This window comes from Suricata suricatta, chromosome 2 (assembly GCF_006229205.1).
Source record: "Suricata suricatta isolate VVHF042 chromosome 2, meerkat_22Aug2017_6uvM2_HiC, whole genome shotgun sequence".
Classification (NCBI taxonomy): Eukaryota; Metazoa; Chordata; class Mammalia; order Carnivora; family Herpestidae; genus Suricata; species Suricata suricatta.
The window spans coordinates 20,166,943-20,185,269 of record NC_043701.1 but is presented as its reverse complement, the minus strand read 5'-3'; the positions used below and the strand labels follow the sequence as shown (position 1 = coordinate 20,185,269).

The 18,327-nt window shown below is 54.2% G+C and overlaps 1 protein-coding gene across 2 annotated transcripts in view; it reads right to left on the bottom strand.

The window, feature by feature from the left end:
* PLXNA4 (plexin A4) overlaps positions 1–18,327 on the bottom strand; it is a 437,906-nt gene that overhangs the window by 7,395 nt on the left and 412,184 nt on the right. For both annotated transcript variants that reach the window (XM_029923240.1, XM_029923233.1), the window contains exons 26-31: positions 15,214–15,317; positions 14,614–14,713; positions 13,248–13,438; positions 12,211–12,380; positions 8,464–8,676; positions 1,916–2,066 (exon numbers count right to left, since the gene is read on the bottom strand). In XM_029923240.1, coding sequence (XP_029779100.1) covers positions 1,916–2,066; positions 8,464–8,676; positions 12,211–12,380; positions 13,248–13,438; positions 14,614–14,713; positions 15,214–15,317 — 929 coding nt within the window. The remainder of the gene's footprint in view (positions 1–1,915; positions 2,067–8,463; positions 8,677–12,210; positions 12,381–13,247; positions 13,439–14,613; positions 14,714–15,213; positions 15,318–18,327) is intronic.

Here is an 18,327-nt window from a genome sequence, read left to right as displayed (position 1 = left end):
CCCCATGTAGAGCTTGGTGCCCTGTGTGTCTGGGGAATGTGTTTTCATAGATATTAAGAAATCCCACCCTTCATCTGAAAAACAGGAATATCTTCCCCGTCAGCTTCCCAAGGCCCCAAGTCCCACATTTAGGAAGTCATTTGGCTTTACGTGTCCATTAACAAACAAATATCCTTCGAAGAGCCCTATCTCCAGCTCTCCTGGTCACCAGCACCTCACGATAAAGTCCACCAAAGCCTTTTCTGAGATCAGATGGTTGGTTGAGGACAGTGACAGTGAGCAACTACGGAGCGTGATGGAAAATGTGTTAGAACACAGACTCAAGAGAGATGGGATCGAATAACAAGTCTACCGGTTTCTAGCTAGGTGATCTGGGGCAAGACTGGCCACCTCTCTGGACCCTCATTGCCTCATCTGTAAAATGGGGGAACTGCTGGTCCCTGTGTGGGCTGCTCCAATGCAGAGGACAAAGTCACAGAACACACGTGAGCGCCCTTCCCACGAAGTCTACTCCACAAGGGGTGTGCGAGACAAATAGGCATGCTGGGGCTGGGGGCAGGGAGGTGGAGGAGGCTGAAGCCTTGAGGGGAGGCTCCCAGAGCCTTGGATTTCATGGCCCCATATAATGCGCTTTATTTTTAAAATTTTTTAATGTTTTTTAACTTATTTTTGAGAGACAGAGAGAGACAGCGTGAGCAGGGGAGGGTCGGAGAGAGAGGGAGACACAGAATCTGAAGCAGGCTTCAGGCTCTGAGCTCTCAGCACAGAACTGCAAGATCATGACCTGAGCCAAAACCGGACGCTTACCCGACTGAGCCACTCAAGTGCCCCATTTAATGCACTTTTAACTGGGGAGACCAAGATGGAATTGCCAACTTCTTAGCTGGCCAAGAACCACCAGTTACTGGCACCATTTCCCAAGGATGGGACATTTTCATACCACGAGCAGACAAGTGTCCTTGTAGACCCAAGGGCAGTCCTTCCAAGATGAGGCACCTGCACTCCCGCCCTAACACACTCCACATCATCCTTCATTCTCTCCTGTGGCTCCGGACAGGGAAAACTTTGCCCCCGGCCAGCAACGGCCTGCAGTCTGGCGTCTCCGTCCCTCCCCTAAAGGACTCACAGCTGGCTTCGCTTGCACTTGGTGTTTACAGCACTATGCTGCTCATGGCCTGCTGGGGCTCCCTCCTTAGCCTGGGGTCCCTAGACCCTCTCTCAGGGACGAGGTGCGGGGGAGGCAGAGAACTGGGGGCACTGACTTTAGCTCCTGTCACTACCTCCCACTCAAGGAGAAGGTGGTTATGCTGCCCTTCAGAGAGAGGGAGCCTGGATTCTGAACCTACTGGGCTAAGCCTGTATGACCAAGAAACCTGGAAGGACCTCTGAACTGGCCAGGACAAAGACAGTGTCTGCCGTGGCAATGACCCGGGTGAGGTTTTCCACCCTGGGGAACAAACACGGATAGTAAAATAGATCCTGTCTATTCTGTTCTGATCTGTTCTGATTCTATCCTGTCCGATCCTGTCCTGTCCCACCATACCATGCCATTGAGCCTGCCATGAGCGTGGGAAACTGCTTGTTTTAAGAGAATTAGATCAGAGAGAGAAAAGGGAAAAACAAAAGAGAGGGACAGGCAGGGAAGAAATAAGAATTTTAAAAAGAAAAGGAAAGAAACAGGCACTTTCTCTAAATATCCGAGAACAGGGATTCATGCAGAGTTGACAGAATGGGGCATTCCTGCGATCCCAGTCTGTGGCGCAGAGCCCACAAGTCCAAGGCGACAGACAGCTTCCCCGGTAGAGTGTGGTCTGGGGTTCAGGCCCTGTGTTGTCCAGCACAGCAGCTGCCATTGGTGGGGACTTTCCATCTCCGCCCCGCCCTTCCCAGCAGGCGTGGGGCGGGGTGGGCTCACCTCCTCGCTGTACTTGCCCACGTAGGAGAAGATCTCCGAGAGTGCGCTCATGGCGTTGAACTCATTCATGTGCATCCGGGACTGCTCGGCCAGGTATGCATTCATATCCTGGTCACTGATGGCTGGCATCTTCCCGATGTCTGAGTAATACCTGCCAGGGAAGGGAGTGGGGGAGAGAGAAGCTGGAGCCGTGCATCCGAGAGGAGAGGACAGATGGAAACTCCCAGCACCGGGGCCAGTGGATGCCTGCCCATGATCCCTCGGGGACCATGGTGGGCTTCAGGGGCCTGGCCCGACGAGGCCTCTACAGCGCTGGGTGCAGAGGGTGCAGAGGGAAGGGGCGTGGCCCAGACATGGTCAGAGGGTGAACTGGGGTGGGAGCAGGACTACGGAGGAGCCATCTCCGGCATTGGCCTGGCTCCCAGCCACCAGAGTGTGGTCCAGCATGTCTCTTGTGTCCTGTGGACACCTCCTCCCACAGATGCAAGGGCTGCCCTGCACAGCGCCTGAAGGCTCTTCCAAGCAGTTGCTCTGCCTCGATGCCCTCCCCTCTCTGGGGGTTACACGGGAGAAGGGTGGGGCCGGGGGTGCTTGGGGAGAGAGGCTGGCAGAAGGCAATCAGTCACTGTCACCTGCAGCTGTGCACTGCTGTCAACTTGTTAATTAGATGCCAGCATTTACATTTTTAATTTCTGCAATTTGACATTTTATGCAGCAAACCCCAACTCCTCCGCCAGAGGGGAGTGGTGCAGCTTTCTAATGAGAACAGAAGGGCCCTGGCGCCCCCCCCCAAAGACAGCCATGCCCCACTCCTCGGGTGCTGGCCGGCTTTGGGCCACATAAAAGGGGCCACAAACCTACAAGAGCTGGGAGGCATCGGGGCAGTGGGGGAGCACCCAGGAGTCCTGGTCAGCCCAGCCCAGCCTGCAGCTGAGTGCTGATGGCTTCAGAGCTGGGGAGGGCAAGCCTGAATATCTAGAACACAGGAAGGTGGTGGGACCATCAGTGGGGGCAGGGACCTGGCAGAGGTGAGTGAGGCACTGGTGCACCTGTGTAAGTGCAGGTGCCAGGGACAGGCCCGGGGCAGCCCCAGAAGTCAGGCTAGTGGAGGGGCAGCTTCATGGGCTCTGGGACACTCTCGCCTTGGCCCGAGTCCCCCAGGGCACCGACCATGAAGCCATAGGTCCTCTGCCATCCCCAGCCCTCCACCACCCCCAGTCCAGGCCAGCAGACGTGGCACTTTTGGGTTACTCAGGCCATCATGCTCGAAAGCTGCAGTGCAATGACAGTTTCATTTGCATTCCTGGGCCACCGAGGGCTGTGATGGCTGCCCTGCCCCAAGCCACAGCCTTGCTGTGACCACAGACCTGCCGTTCATTCTGGAAACCTTCTGAGGGAGGCAGAGGTGGGGAGATGCAATCAGAGTGTGCCGGCAAGGGAAAGAGCTGGTTGGAGGGAGCCTCCTCTGACCTTAGAAAGCCGGCCACACACAGACACACTCGCCAATTGCTTTGTTGAGCTGATTGCGTTTTGGCGGGAGGTCCGGGCCTGGGGATAAAAGCGTAATGGAATGGCCCTTCTCAGAGGAGCCTGCGATGCCAGATGAGGCCATCCTGCCCCCAGCCTCACCTGGACTTCATCCTTCACAAGCTACGTCCAGGGTGGGGTCCTCCATCCCCCTGCCCTTCTCATGTTCAGAGCCCTCCGTTCCCTGCCCTGGGGCAGTGTGGTGCCTTCGCTCCATCCCAGAAGAGCCCGTTCGCTCTTCCAGACCTGCAGTCCACCCCTAAACATCCCCAGTTCCTCAGGGTTCTGGGTGATTTAATGACATTCCAGGTACAAACGTTCCAGCGAGAGACTCGATTCATTGGCACTATTTCTGGAAGGTCATAAATGCCAATGTTCCATTTTACAGCGGAGACCTAGGGGTTTCAGCAGCAGCTCCCACCCTTGCCCCTCCCAAGGAGGTGTGTGCCACTGTCTCCTCACGCTGGCAGAGCTATGTGTGTTTGTGGGGTCAGGGGCTCTGCCATCAGGTCATTTTGGTGGACACTGTGAGCAGATGGCCTTCCTGGCTTCTCCACGGCCAGCAACCAGGCCCAGCTCCGCTAACATGCCTGGGGCCAGAGCTTCTCCTGACAGTTACACTTAGGTCACCCGTAGATGGTCAGAGAGACTGACCGGGATGAAAAACCGGGTCCTCGCTGACAGGACATGGCTGTCATCAGAAGCAACGACTCCTGCCATTTCTGTTACCTGTCTGTGAATGGTCTCACAGGTAGTTGGATGGTCTGTCCTGCACCCTGTATCCCAAGATGCCTCACCATGGTCTCCATTGGAAATGGCAGATGCCCAGCACTCTGTCCCTTTAATGTGGCTTGCCTTGGCGTGTGCCAGAAGCCCAGTCCATTTCTCCAAAGAGAATATTTAGAAATGCGTGTGAGAAAGAGCCGGAAGGAGGGGTGGGGAGTGGAGCAGGGGCTTCATCCAACCTTCTCTCCTGAAGAAATGGGTGGCGAGCCATGTGGATGTGCTTTGCCTCATCCTAACAGTGAGGTCGTGTCCGCACAGAGCAGCCTAGTCTCTCCTCTGTGGCTTTCATGCAGAGGGTGCTGGATTGGACCCATGCACATCGGTGGCCACACACTAGTCCACGAATGGGCCAACCACATGTCCTCATTTTTGGCAAGTACTGAATAGCTGAGCTCAGTGACCATGGACAGCTCAATTTCATAGATGAGTGTGGGGCTTGGGGTCCGGCTAACAGTCTGCCTGGGTCTTGACCCCAGCCTTGCCTGGTGCTAGCTGAGCCCATCCACCCAACAAGGCAGGCTGATGCTGCCTTGACCTCTCTTCACTTACTGCTAGGGCTGTGCCCCACCTCTCCCCCGGGCCTTGCCAGCACCCCTTGTGCCCCACCTCTCCCTCGGGCCTTGCCAGTACTCCTTGAGCCCGATGATGACCTTGCCCTGGACTCCCCGGCTGTGTGGGCAATTGCTTCCTTCCCAGCTCCCACTGGGCTGGCCTTTGCACTGGGCTCCACTACTGAGAAGGCTTATTGATTGTGAAGAATGCAATTATGTCCCATTAATGAGCTTCAAACAAGTATTCTTATCAGCAGGCTGTGCAGTGTGGAAGGAGAAGGTTGGCCTGGGCTCGTGTACTTGAACTTCGTCCCATGGGATTTTTGCCTGCAGGTGAGCCCCTTCAAAAGGGACTGAGGCTCTGAAGGTCCCCTAAGACCACCTCCACCCCAGCTGGCCAACACCAGGCCTACTGACGAGGTCTGGGCCGCACTATTAGCCCTACTCGGCTTTCTTTGCTGAGTTTGTTCGCACCAGATGGGATGCCAGTACCCTTGTGGGTCACTGGGGAGCTGCTCTGAAGGGCAGAGCCCTGGCATGCTGCACACTCTTGTTGTCAGCCAGTCTGTAGTGGTCCACATTTGTGGGCTTCTAGGGGACAGGCCCCGTGTGCGATGGTGGGTGCCTCATCTCAGCCTTTAGGATGGCTTCAGTGATCAAGAAGGTGGTCTCTAATGCCCTGAACCCTTAGAAGAACAAAGTTTTGTCATCCCTCCAAACACCTCAAGGGTGAAGGTATAGACATGAGAAACATTTAGAACCTGAAGGCTCCGCACAGAGATCTTTATCTCTGAAAACCACTCACTGACCTCTCCAGGCCCAGCAGAATCAGGCTCTCACTCCCCCAGCTGCACGATCCCATCTCTGTGGGGTTTGCTGAGGGCCTGTCTGACCATAAGAGCCACAAGGGAAGGATCAAGCTTAATATATCCCGAGCACCCCATACACTCCTGATGGAGACCATAAATGTTTGACCCACGGATTGATGAAAAAGTTAATGAAATGTCTATACTTCACCTCCAGTATTGCTCCCAGGGTGCACTGTCACCGTTTTATGTTTTGAATGGATGGCTTCCTGAGAGGCATTTTTAAATATTCAAAATTCTTAACCTTTTTCATCCCTTGACACATGTGACAGATGGCATTGAAGTGTGTGGCACACCCCAGTTCTGACCGGGTCAGCTGCAGTTCCGCTTCACTCAGCCCTCCCCACAAAGCCTTGAGGGCAGGTGGGAAAGGCTAACGCAGCCACAGGAATAACCTTGAGGCTCTTCCAATAGAAGAGAAGAGGAAATCGCCACCCAACATGAAAATTTCACTGCTATTGCTAATGAAATAGGAACTACAACTGGTCATGACACGCTGTTTGTGGTCACTCTGTAAGAGGAATATAGCGGTTGACTGCTACCAGGGACCATGAGGTCTTTCCTCCTTCCTCTAGATGTGGCCATAAGCCAAAACCTGCATACTTGGACGGGGGCAGCAAAGACTGGGAGCGTGCAGTGGGGGCTGCCAGCCACTAGCATTGTGGGTAAGCGCCGGCCATGAGAGGTTGGGTTCTACTGTCGTTCTGAACTGCATGCTGCCGGTGCTTGTGGCGGGCAGAGGTGGGAGACCAGGCTGCTGTGCCCTCTGAGTGACTTCTGTCCTGCTCGACTTCATCTTCTAGCAGGCAGACAAGCTCGAGGCCAGGCTCTGTGGGGGTGACAGTGGATTCCTTCTATTCATCACCAAGTGAAGAAGCACTCTAGACTTGATCTCCGGCCCTGCTCATGCAGCGTCTCCCATTCTGTCCCTCATCCCAGACTGAGAGGAGAAAGGGTTTGGGTGGGATCTCAAGCTAGTGAGAGATGACTCTCCCTAGAGCACCACTGGTTGCTAAGAAACTGGCGGGATAAGAAATGGAAACCATCAAGCCACTCCTAAAAATAACCAAATGGACTGGGGTTACTCGTGACCTGTAGCAGCTGCGTGGCACATATTTCATTTAACATCAGGCGGAGGGAAGACCCTCAGCCCCGCGCACGCGTTATTCTCACCTTTGACTAGCTAGCCGTGTTCTGGGGAGGGTCCTCTCTGCAGGTGTTTCATAAATGCCCCCAGCCCTCCACCTCCCTGCTTCCTTGCTCCCCGCCTGAGGTCCTAGCGCAGGGACGCCGCGCCCGTGCTGGGATAACTGGAGCCCAGCTGCTGTCTGTTTCCTCTCCATCTCTGCTGAAGAGCCAGTGACCACAGCGGAGGGCTTGTTCCCGGCAGCTCTATTGTCAGACGAATGAGCCACCATCTATGTGGAGGGAGGTGAGAGCTTCTCCTAGTGACTCAGACATAATCAGCGGGGGCTCTGACGGTCAAGACTGCTGCCCACCATGTGCCTCAGCAGGAAGGGGTAGGAGGATATGAAAGGACGGAGGGGAGAGGAAAAACAAAATTCAGTGGTTTTTAGCAGAACTATGCTACTGAGGTGGCCAGGACCCCACTCTCTCGGTCCCTCTTTACAAGGGAAGGCAATTTTCAAGCGTGAAGATGGAGATTGTCTCTTTCCCAGGGGTGAAATGGTACTGTTCATTTTGTCTTCAGTTACTAAGTCAAGAACAATTTCTGGCATCTTTTACTCTTAATAAAGGCACTGAATCTGAGCTTCATGGCAAAAAGAGAAAGGGACTCTAAAATCAGGACTGCCCTGTGGAGTTCAGTTGTGCAGGTTGTTCATTGCATGAAGGTGCTTGGGCTGACAACCAGTCCATCACTCAACAAACCATGCCCCCTGGCCTGGGGTTCTAGCCTCCAGTAGGAAGGGGCACCTTCCTTAATTCACACAGAGGCACCATATAGGTTTGCAGAGGCCCCAACTAGAAGCATCAGTAATAGTACAAAAGTAGGAGTTAGCTGAGTTTGGGGATCACCTCTCATCCTGGCCTTTCTGAATGTATAATTCTTAATTTTCATGGGCAGAAAATGAGGTTATAATGCTACACTCTTGAATTCCAGGACTACTGTGACGAATAAATAGATAAAGCTTTGGCTAGTTGCCTAGCTCAGGTGCTTGCTGTCTGGAGCTGATTGGCCCAGACACACCACTAATGTTCTTTCCCATGAGTTAGCTTTGCATGAAGACGGGCCCCCCTAGCTTAGAGCTGGCCCTCCAGTCATAGGACACTGCATGAGACCATGATCAAGGTCATGGCTACAATGGCCGAGAAAGCACTGCAGGCACGGGGCATCGAGAACTCATCATGTGAGAGTCAAGGGTCTGGGGCAGTCAGAAGCGTCAGCGTGAGGACATCCCCACAGGATGTGGGGAGGCTTACTGGATAGACAGGGACAGATGGGCAGAAGACTCGATGTTTTTTGGCTCCTTGAGCACTTGTTTGTTTGCTTGTTTTGCGGGGGTTAGAGCAGGAACTGTGTTGCTTTCCTGGGCCTGGAGGCATTTCAGCCACTGAGATCCGGGGCCCTCCACGCAGGGAAACAGAGCACGGTGACTGCTTCCGGCCAGGTTCCCTGGGGTCCCAGCTGACAATACCACCAGGGATGGGGGGGTGGTGTGTGTATTACAAATTGCAGGGTCAGGCTCTGGGAATGGCTCGTCTGTATGCACCAGCCCATTTTGGAGGGGATGGGACCCCTAAGCAAGGGCAGTCACCTGCAAGTGGTCCTGCCTTGGCTCCCGGGCCTGACACTCACCTCTCTACCCAGTTCTTGTAGCTGGGGATGTCCTTGGCATAGAGCAGCTTGTTGGAAGGGGAGTCCTTGCCCAGCCGGTGCTCTGACGTGGAGCAGGAGTCCATGAAGGTCTGGGCCACCACGGACAGGCAGGCATCTGTGATGCTGTTTTTGTGGATGTCGAACACAAACTGAGGGTTCTTGATCATGTTGACCCAAAACCGCAGGGGTAGGCTGTGTGGAGGGAAGGGGCAGATGGTCAGGAAGAGAGGGCATGGGGCTGTGGCATGGCCTAGAAAGTTCTCTGAGGAGAGAGAAAAGGCTGGGAACTGATTGTTCTTAAGCAAAGCCTATGCCTCTAACATACCTGCTAGGAAGTGGAGGATCAGCAAGGCTGTATTCCACCCACAGCTGAAATGCCAATGGGCACTGGAGAGGGCTCGGTGCCCAGACTGAACTACAGGGCTACAACCTTCCCTGATCGCACAGGGCTTGGGGCTCAGAGGCTGCCAATTTGGGTACCACAGAGTGGAGTTTCTGACTCTATTCCACTGTCCATCCCCTACGCCGGGATATAATGCACATCCAATCAGCAAACCTTACAGAACAGCCTGGAATATAGGCTTTGTATCTTATTCTCTGCCATCCACTGCATGACCTGGACGGAGGCACATTCTGCCTCCCTGCCTGGCAGTATCAGCTTGAGCCTGTGTGGGAAGGCACTGGGGCTGAGCAGTTGCAGCGTAGCTAACTGATTTCTCCTCTCATGCTTAGAAACCCACACCCACAGCCCTTCCTCTGTCCCCTTGCATTCCCCTCCCTCTTTCTTGCACGGAGCGCCTACTGCATACCAGGCACTATGCTAACAACTGGGGATATGGTGTGAATGGGACACATCCTCTGCCCTCAAGAAGCCAGCATTCTGGTGGGTTCGTGGAGGAGTCAGACCTGCCACCAAGCGTGTGCTCTGGGAACTATCAGTGCTGGAACCCAAGAACAGGCAGGGTCTGAGTGGGACACAAGGAGGTGTCATCTGGATGGTCTGAGTTTTAAAGACACAGGGATATTCCTTAGCTGGAGGAAGCCTGGAGCAAGCAGCGGAAGAATCAGCTAAACCAGACAAAGAGGAGAAAAACTGTGCAATGATGTCTGATAAATGCAAGTCACGCTCTCTGTTGCCAGAAAGGGATATTGGGAGAGGCCTGCCCCCCTGTCCCCTTTGGCCATACTCCGCTGGCTCTTGCATTCTGTGGCTTCCATCCAGCCTGCTGAGATGCGGGTTAGGAAGCGGATGGCTCCAGGCAAAAGATCGCTTATTTCCCTCCCTCTGCCCCCCACCTCCTCATCTCCTGCCTTCTGCCCTGATTTTATTGCTTTGGTTGCTGTGCTCACTGTTGGCAATAGTTAGGGCATTTCTATGTGTTCGACTTGCCTCTTGAAATTTCAATGCTTTGAATTACTTACTTCAATACAGTGAGCACAATACTTTTCTGTGTGTTGTATCTCCCAGTAGCCAGCCCCTCCATAAAACACGAAATGCTAAAATACAGTAAGACCTCATATTCAAGACTGCCAATCGATCAACAAGTAATATGTTCCTACAAAGCGTGCAGCCCAGGACTTGGGCGGCACTGAGATCTGACAACGTTAAGTGGCACGTGTTTCGTCCAGGAAAGATGGAATAGGAGATAAGGGGATGACACAGAAAGTTGTAGCACGTGGTGAAAGCCAGGGTCATTGTAGCTGCCCAGGGCAGACCATAACAGCTGGGCTCAGAGCCCCGGATGAAGGATTCCCGGCTGCCCCGCCAACAGGGTCTGGCCACACCTTCCTGTTTCCGGGAGTCTCACCCAGAAGAGGGTCTCAGGGAGTCTATATGTGCTATACAGTTGTTTCCCCTGCTTACGCCAGTGGTGCCGACAGGCAAATCAAACAGGGGCACCAGGGCACCACATCGAGGCTCCTGCCTAATGAAATATTAGCATATTATTAACATTAGTGATGGCACTAATCACTAGTGGTTGATTGCAGCCACTCAGGCTAAATGAGCAGGAGGTTTATTTCAAAGTAGGGAAATGCAGAGGAAGCTGGTGGGGAGAAGGTGAGTTACAACTCTGGCCAGGAATAAAGAAGTCATCTTTTTTTTTTGTTTTTACTCAGAGACAATGAACTCTAAGTCATGATGCAGATATCCTAATTCCCAGATGAACTACTTCTTGCCAGGGCAGCAAGCAGGGTGAAGGGGCTCGTGTCCTTGGGGGAAAGAACCCGAGCCAGGTACTGCGGACGACCGCCCTGGGGTTCTCTGATGACCTCAGAGTGCCGGGAGGAGCTGGTGTGAAGGGAAGGTCAGCCCCATGCCAAGGACATTGGGCTGAAAACAAAGGGTTTAGACACCACCAAGGCGGTCTGCTGGTATGGGGCCTGTAGGGGTGTTTGGGAAATCCCAGCCCTCCAACAGCAGGGCTGGGCAGAGAATGTCTTTGTGATGTTGAGTCTACTACATTCAGATGAGATGAGTAGGAAGGCTCGCAGGCAGAGGGAAGCAGATGAGTAGGTCGGGGGCCTGGCCTGCGGAATGGCTTTTGCAGAGCCACGCTAAAAGGATGGGCAGAATTCAAAGCAATCTTAGCCAGACCAGACCTGGCAGGCCTTCTGCAGGGAAGAGCCTTCACCCTGTGTCCCTGAGGAATCCAGATTCTAAGAGTCTTATTTCAGAAGGGTTGCAAGAACCCAAAGGTATAAGATCTTCTCTCACCCAGAATTAAGGCGGGAGCAAACCTAACCGTTTAGTGCTATGGTCCAAACCTCTGTTCCTGTCCACGTTTCTGGTTTCAGCAGCGATGGTGCTAATCTTCAGGTGAAAGAGATGAGAAGCCAGAGCAGATGACATTAAAGGAGGCTTTAGTGCCACTTCTGATATGCCCCCCTGTAATCTGCGTTTGGTCTGGGGCACCAGGCTGGCTGCCGGGGGTGCCTGGCTGAGCCCCAAAGCCGGGCCCATCCCAGCCGTCAGTGGCCGGTGCTGGGCAGCAGGCGTGTGCTGCCTTGGAAGAATGTTCTGGAAAGGAACAACCCGGGACAGGGACTCTTTCAAAGCTCCAGGGAGGCAATTCTGGAGCTGATAGGACCAAAAAGAAGCCGGCCTGGCCGGAGATAGAACCCTCGAGTGCGACCACCTTGGTCCTGCATCTTCATCAATATTTATCGAGCCACAGCTTTGTGCTAGGTTCCACACCGAGCGCTGAATACTGATGTCTGACCTTGCAGCCACAGACAGAAACCCAGAGTATACGCCCACAAAGGGAAAGGAGGCTGTATGTTCAAGGACAGAGGAGCCACAGCGGAGACATCTAGGATGTCAGGACTCAGACAATCCTGCTCCCTCAAAAATGGACAAAGCAGGTACGGGACAGTTGCTTCCCAAAGGGAGTCTGGTGGAAGGGAAGAGCCTTGCTCCTTGAATGGAGCAGAAATACCTTCTGTTCGTCTAGATGCCTCTCAGGTCAAAACTGTGCGTGGGGGACCCTGTCGGCACTGGCTCTAGAATTGGTTGCATATACGTGTCTTCTGCCTCCTTGTCCAAACAGCCACCTACCTGTCTCTTACCCAGGCCGTCAGCCCCTCGAGGGCAGCGGCCATGCCTGATGGTGTCTGTGCACTCAACGTCAGGCACACAGGGTTGGGCACGCTCTGGACGTGACAGGGACACGTCCCTGTTCCGGGCCCCTGCGGAGGAAGGGGCGGGGGCAATACGGCGTCACTCACCAGTTGCTTTTCCAGGTGTGGCGGACGTGCGGGTCGTGAATGCCATGTTTGTCGGCCTGTTCGTCCAGGAAGTCAAACATGTACTTGATGGCCAGGGGCAGGGCCGAGCCCCGGTGGGCCGTACTGAAGATGGTCTCAAACAGGTCGTCCACAAACTTCTGCAGCGTGCCCTGTGGAGGGGGACCAGTTCAGGACACAGCTCTGCCCAGGGAGCCCTCAGGATGGGGATTGAAACCTGCCCAGCAGACCAGGAGAGGGGAAGGGAGGGCAGTGTGCGTGCCGGCTGGCCTGCCCGGGGTGGGGGAGGCCGGGCAAGTGCATGCATTACATCCCCTGTCATCTTCATTTGCCTCCAATGGCTTTAAATTTCCTGTGCATGTGGAAATAGATCTAATGCTGATGACCTCAGCGAGCCTTCCTCTGCCAACAACATGGGTTGGTTTAACACCCTTTGGTGGTGTTATTTTAGCACTTTCCACAAATGCTAACGAACAACTCACTCGGTCCGAGCAGACAACACAATCTGCTGGTTTTGTTTGGGCATCATTCACTCTGGCTAATGAGCAGTGACGCATTCGGCTCTGCAGAGTGGAGGGCGGAGGCCAGCCTCATGGGCGAAGGGCTAAGAGCAAGCACACGATGTTCCCAGAACCAGGATCAGAAATGGTGCCTGGAAAGTCACTGACGGAGCCCTGCTTTCCCTTGCTCGGGGTTGTACACGACACTCCTCAAGGCAGAGGCATGGCAGAACACAGACAGATGTGGCTAGTGCCTCTATATTTGGGGACGAGGCACCAAGAAGGATGGAAACAAAGCTTCAGATGCATGCCAACACTGATGCATGATGGGGTGTGCCTGAGGCGCAAGGCTGAGAAGGATTCCGAGGTTCCGTGCTGGGAAAGAGTACTGGGGCTGAGTGGGTCACAGGGAGGGCCCTAGCACAAATGCTAGGGATCCGCCAGCCTGGCATTTCTGTGCGGTGACCACGTTCCTTCCCACAACCCCACACGCCAGGAACCCCATCTGCAGTCCCCTACCTTCGTGGCCAGTAGCCGTGTCAGATAGATTTCAGACACCATCTTGCTCCCCCGGTCGCCCTCCTTCTGGTCCCCGTGCTCGTGGTTCTTCACCAGATGCCACATCTTGACTCCGCTCTCCAGGTCGGGGGTGATCATGGGCGTGCGCGAGCGGAGGCTGTCCGGACTGCCAGTGTACCGGATCATGTTTTCTGCCAAAGCAGTGACCCCGCATGTGTGAGGCCTTTCCAGGACCCACAACTCGCCCCCCCCCCCCCCCCCCCCCCCCCCCCCCCCCCCCCCCCCCCCCCCCCCCCCCCCCCCCCCCCCCGCCCCATTCCAGCCATGGCCAATGCCGTCTGATCCGTCCTGCAGTTTGCGGGTGCCATTGGCTGCCTGCCTTGTGTGAGTCCATTCCCTGAGACTGGGATGCTTTTCCCACCACATCCGGGAAACTCTCCAAGGCTACCTCGCCCACTGAGATTCCTCGCCCTCCTATACTTGCATCTCATCGGCCCTTAATTATTCGGTCTGTAAGAATATCACCCTGTCCCTCGTTACACGTTTCCTTGTACGAGTTTTGAAGTGATGTCTCAGGACGTGTGCTGTATTTCCCTTAATGACTGTTGAACAGTCAAGTAATCCTGCATCCTCCCGTCTGGCCTGGCCAAACCTTCCCACTTCCCGCTGACATGCAGGGTGTGGCGAAATGAGTGTGGATCAGAAAAGAAGATGCAGGTCCTACTGTGTGCCAGCATCACTGTATGTTTACTACCTATTTTTCACAGTGATCCTGTGGAACTGGTCATTTTTTCCTCTCCAGTTTTGCTGGTAAGAGAACCAGGTCTCAAGGCGGTCTGGCAGCTGGCCCCAAAGCACACAGGTGGTAGCAGAACAGGGCTGCACAGGGGGCCCCCGGCCCGTACCCAGCACCCTCTCTTCCACACCGCGGAGCCAGAGCCCTTGGTCTGCACCTTCCCTCAGCTGCTCCATAACCGTGTGACCTTTACATGTTGTGTAGCTTCTGAGCATCTGAGCTATAATTTGCTAATCTGCATAATAGGAGGAAATAATAATTACTTAATTCGCTGATTGTTGCGAATATGACGTGCGATAATGAAGATCACAAAAGTGAAAGCATCACGTTGGAGATTGTAAGGTACTCGTGAAGGTTAGATTTTCTTCTTGTGCTCCTGGTCCTGCACCAGAGTTCCAGAACAAGGAGACTCCTCCCTAGTCAGGCCCGCCCCAGCGATGGTCAGCCTGCCTGACTCCCTCTCCCCTTCCCTGTTGGGGCTCCAGGGCCCTTCAGCAGTGCTGCCATCGTGATGCTTGTCACGATAAGCTCGGGCATCCTCTCCTCCACAGGATGAGCCTCAGAACTCACCATATTTGCTCGCCGAGGTCCTGGAGACTGTTGAGTTGTTTACGGCATTATAGGCTGTCACCTGCTTGGACACTAAAGCCACCACAGAACCATCTGGTACCTATAGGGGAAAGGCTTATAAGAGATTGGGTACAGAAACTCGGCCACCTCAGGAAATAGGGACAATCAGAATTAACTTTGATCTTAGGGGCAATCAGTGCCTTGCCGAGAACAGGGGGGCTTGGGAGGCGGTCAGCTTTGCTTTGATGGAACAAGACAGACCTGAGTGCTGAATAGCATCCTATGCTGTGACCCATTTTTGGAGCAACTCTGGTAAGAGTGTCTCACCAGCACCCTCTATCCAGCCTTATGCCCCAGGGATCATTCTTGGGCACTTGCCCATACCCTTCTGGAAGAATGCATGTTGGCATCCTGTCTCCAAAGAGGTCAAGCTTTCCTGGCTGGGGGACTCCCTGGGTTGCTAAGGGATCAGAAGTGCTGGTGGAGAGGTGGATGTAGGGCTTGGTGTCCGGTCTCAGGGAGTACCCTGTCCATCAAGGACTGAGACTCTGAGGGGACAGCAGGTTAGCCAGCCCCGTCCCTCCTGTGCAGTCACCCCACCTGGTAATGGGCCAGGGTGTTCAGTCTCTTCCAGTCATTCTCAATCTTGGTGGTGATGTCTTCATCCTGGAGGATCATCCTCGCCCCACTTCCTTGTCGCCATTCTGTAGGGAGAGCAGGTGCATCTCAGAGAGGCCCTGGGGCCCCTCCTGCGGTGCTCCTGGGGACCCCTGTGCAGGCAACTACAACGCGCCATCTCCAGGGGGCATCTGTGGACAGACACGTGCTACGAGACACTCCCTGAGGAGGGATGCAGAAGCTCTCAGTGCAGAGGGGGCCCTGGGTCCCAGCCCTGGTTCTCATTCACACCAGGGGCCACAAGTGGAGTAACATTGCCTGTCTGCCCCTGACCCCCTGTCCACTGTGAGCGGCCACATCTGTGACTCAATACTTATAAAGACTGGCTGAATGAACGAGGCAGGTCAAAGTGATTAAGAAAGCGGTAAGTAAATGTAAGGTTGCATCATCACCACCATATGCTCATTTGCTTGATTGCAAGGTTTCGGAGCTAATGAGAGGCCGCAGGTTCAGTCAGTGTGCACCCTGGTCTTGTTCTGGGATGGGTCCTGCACCTGAAACCTGGGAGGTAGGTCACCCCTCAAAGGGAGGCTGGGGTGTGGAGAGATCAGCAAAACCCATTCTCGTGCCCAGCAACAGCCCCTTCCCCACCGACTTAACGTATCCACATCGCATCTCGGTGATCTATCCAACACTTAATTATTTGATGCTTTAAAAGTGGGGCACCTGGGTGGCTCAGTCGGTTAAGCGTCCGGCTTTGGCTCAGGTCATGATCTCACGGTTTGTGGGTTTGGCCCCGCGTCGGGCTCTGTGCTGACAGCTCAGAGCCTGAAGCCTGCTTCAGATTCTGTGTCTCTCTCTCTCTCTCTGACCCTCCCCTGCTGGTGCTGTCTGTCTCTGTCTCTCAAAAATAAATAAACATTAAAAAATTAAAAGCATATACTTGTATCCATACATTCTCCTCGGGGGCCCTGATGCCACCAACACACAGGCTGTCTGCTGGATCCCACATGGGGCAGCAGGAGACTGTTTCCTGTCACACCAAACTGCCATCACCACCCCTGGCACGCATCGCACGGAGACGACGAAGTGCACACTCCAGCCTTGACATGTGTGCACGTGGGCACCCAGGTGCATGCCAGGCACACGCCAGCTCTCAAGTGCACGTGCATGTGCACACCCACACATGCACATATGTTCACACACACACACACACACCAGAAAGCAAAAACAGCCTCTTCAATTCAGATGCAACATGTGCTCCAGCCAGGAAGCCACGAATCTGGCTCCCAGGCCATCAGGACCCCGCTCAACGCCTCACAGACGCCAGTCCTCCTGACTCATGCCAGAGCCCCGGGATGCATGGAGCGCAGTTGGGTCCTGGGATGCGTCACCTGACATCCCTGCCTGACCCCGCTATGAGTTTTCCTGTGGCTGACAGAGACTAGATTCAGGCCCTACCCCCACCCCCACAGTCCCCTCCCGTCAAGGCTGAGCTGTGGGCCCACGCCTGGCCACATCTGCGGTGCAGAGAACACTTGTTCCTCCCCACCTTGTGCGCTTGGCCCGGCTAGTGTTATGGATGAAAAACAGGCCTAGGAAGGGAGCTGCCTGCCCTTGGGAGCAGCAGAGATGCTTGTAATACCCCAGGTCCTGCTCCAGGCCGTGGGCTTGCCTGCTGCCTGGTTGAAAGCTTCATGTAGCATCAGGCTGTCCCAGGAATGAAAACATGACGATATCATGCATGTTCACTGGCGCGACGGTCCCTGGAGACTGCCTATCACTTAGTGCTGTTGACGGCATGGCTGGAGTTGATCACACGGATCAGAGCCTCGGGGCAGGTAGGGTAATAGACTAAAGGGGAAACACCCCACTGAGGCACCTTGTGGGCAGTGTGTTGTTCGGTGGTTTGGCTTTGTTTTTCATTTTATGTGAGTGTGTACGGATGCATGCATTTCTGAGTGGGGGTGGGGGGTGGGGGTGAGGAAGAAGTAGAACACCTGGCAGCTGGTCGGTCAGTAGCTATGTAGCACAGTCCGACTCCCGGTGAAGGCCAGCCTGGGGCTAGGGAATATGGCAGTGATATGCTCTACCCCAGTCCTCAAAGACAAAGCCTCTTGGGTCTCTTCTGCTTGCCTGGTGAATAGCACCAGGGCCATGAAGTCAGAGGCTGTATGGTGGGGACAGTATAGAGACTGCTTGGGGGCACAGAAGACCATGTTCCGCATTCCCTACATGGGGGCTGGGGGAAAGGAGGGGCGGACTCTGGACATTACATCTGCTGGCTGGGCCTCAGGGAGAAGGAGGTCTTTCCAGGACCAGATGGGGACCAGCTTTCTGGTTTAGCAGCTGCACTGGCACTGCCTGCTGATGGAGTGGTGGCACATCTCAGTAGGATCTGAACAAGCCACACAGCCTGGTAGAGTAAGCCACAATAGCCAGTGACTGATTCTGGAACCCAGTGTAACACATCCCTGTTGCACAACTCCCCCTGAAATTGTGCAGTGCAGAGCCTATGCAGCTGTACTCAGCAGCCTTGTTTCTGAGTCATGTCCAATAATTATGTAAGCAAATGAAAATCAGTCTGTATCTCTGTCCCCAACTGAAAAAAGTAGAGCAGAGTATGGCTTTGCTTCCCCCAGGACAGTCAAGGAATGATGGCTTGTTCTTGGGAGTACAAAAATTTGATGTTGTTAAATGCCTCCCAGCAGTGCTGGCCCAGCACCAGGGACATAGGAAGTACCTGATGAGTGTTTATTAAAGGAATAATGGATAAGGAAGGAAAGAAGGAAGGAAGGAAGGAAGGAAGGAAGGAAGGAAGGGAGGGAGACAAATGAACGAGTGAGTGATGGTGGCCTGTTTTCCAGGTAGTACAGAAGAGTTTTCTGCCTCTCTGTTGGGGCTCACGATGGGCAGTGAGTTGCAGTTAAAGGGGAACTGTGAACTTCTCTCTTAGCAACCTGGGTCAAAGGTTGATCTGGACTCCTCAGAAACACAGCAAGGCATAGCCAGTGCCAGAAGGAAAGTTGTCTTAAATGATTAGCACTCTTTCTTCTCATTTTAAGACCGAGAAATGAAAGAAACAGGTTGGGAAGA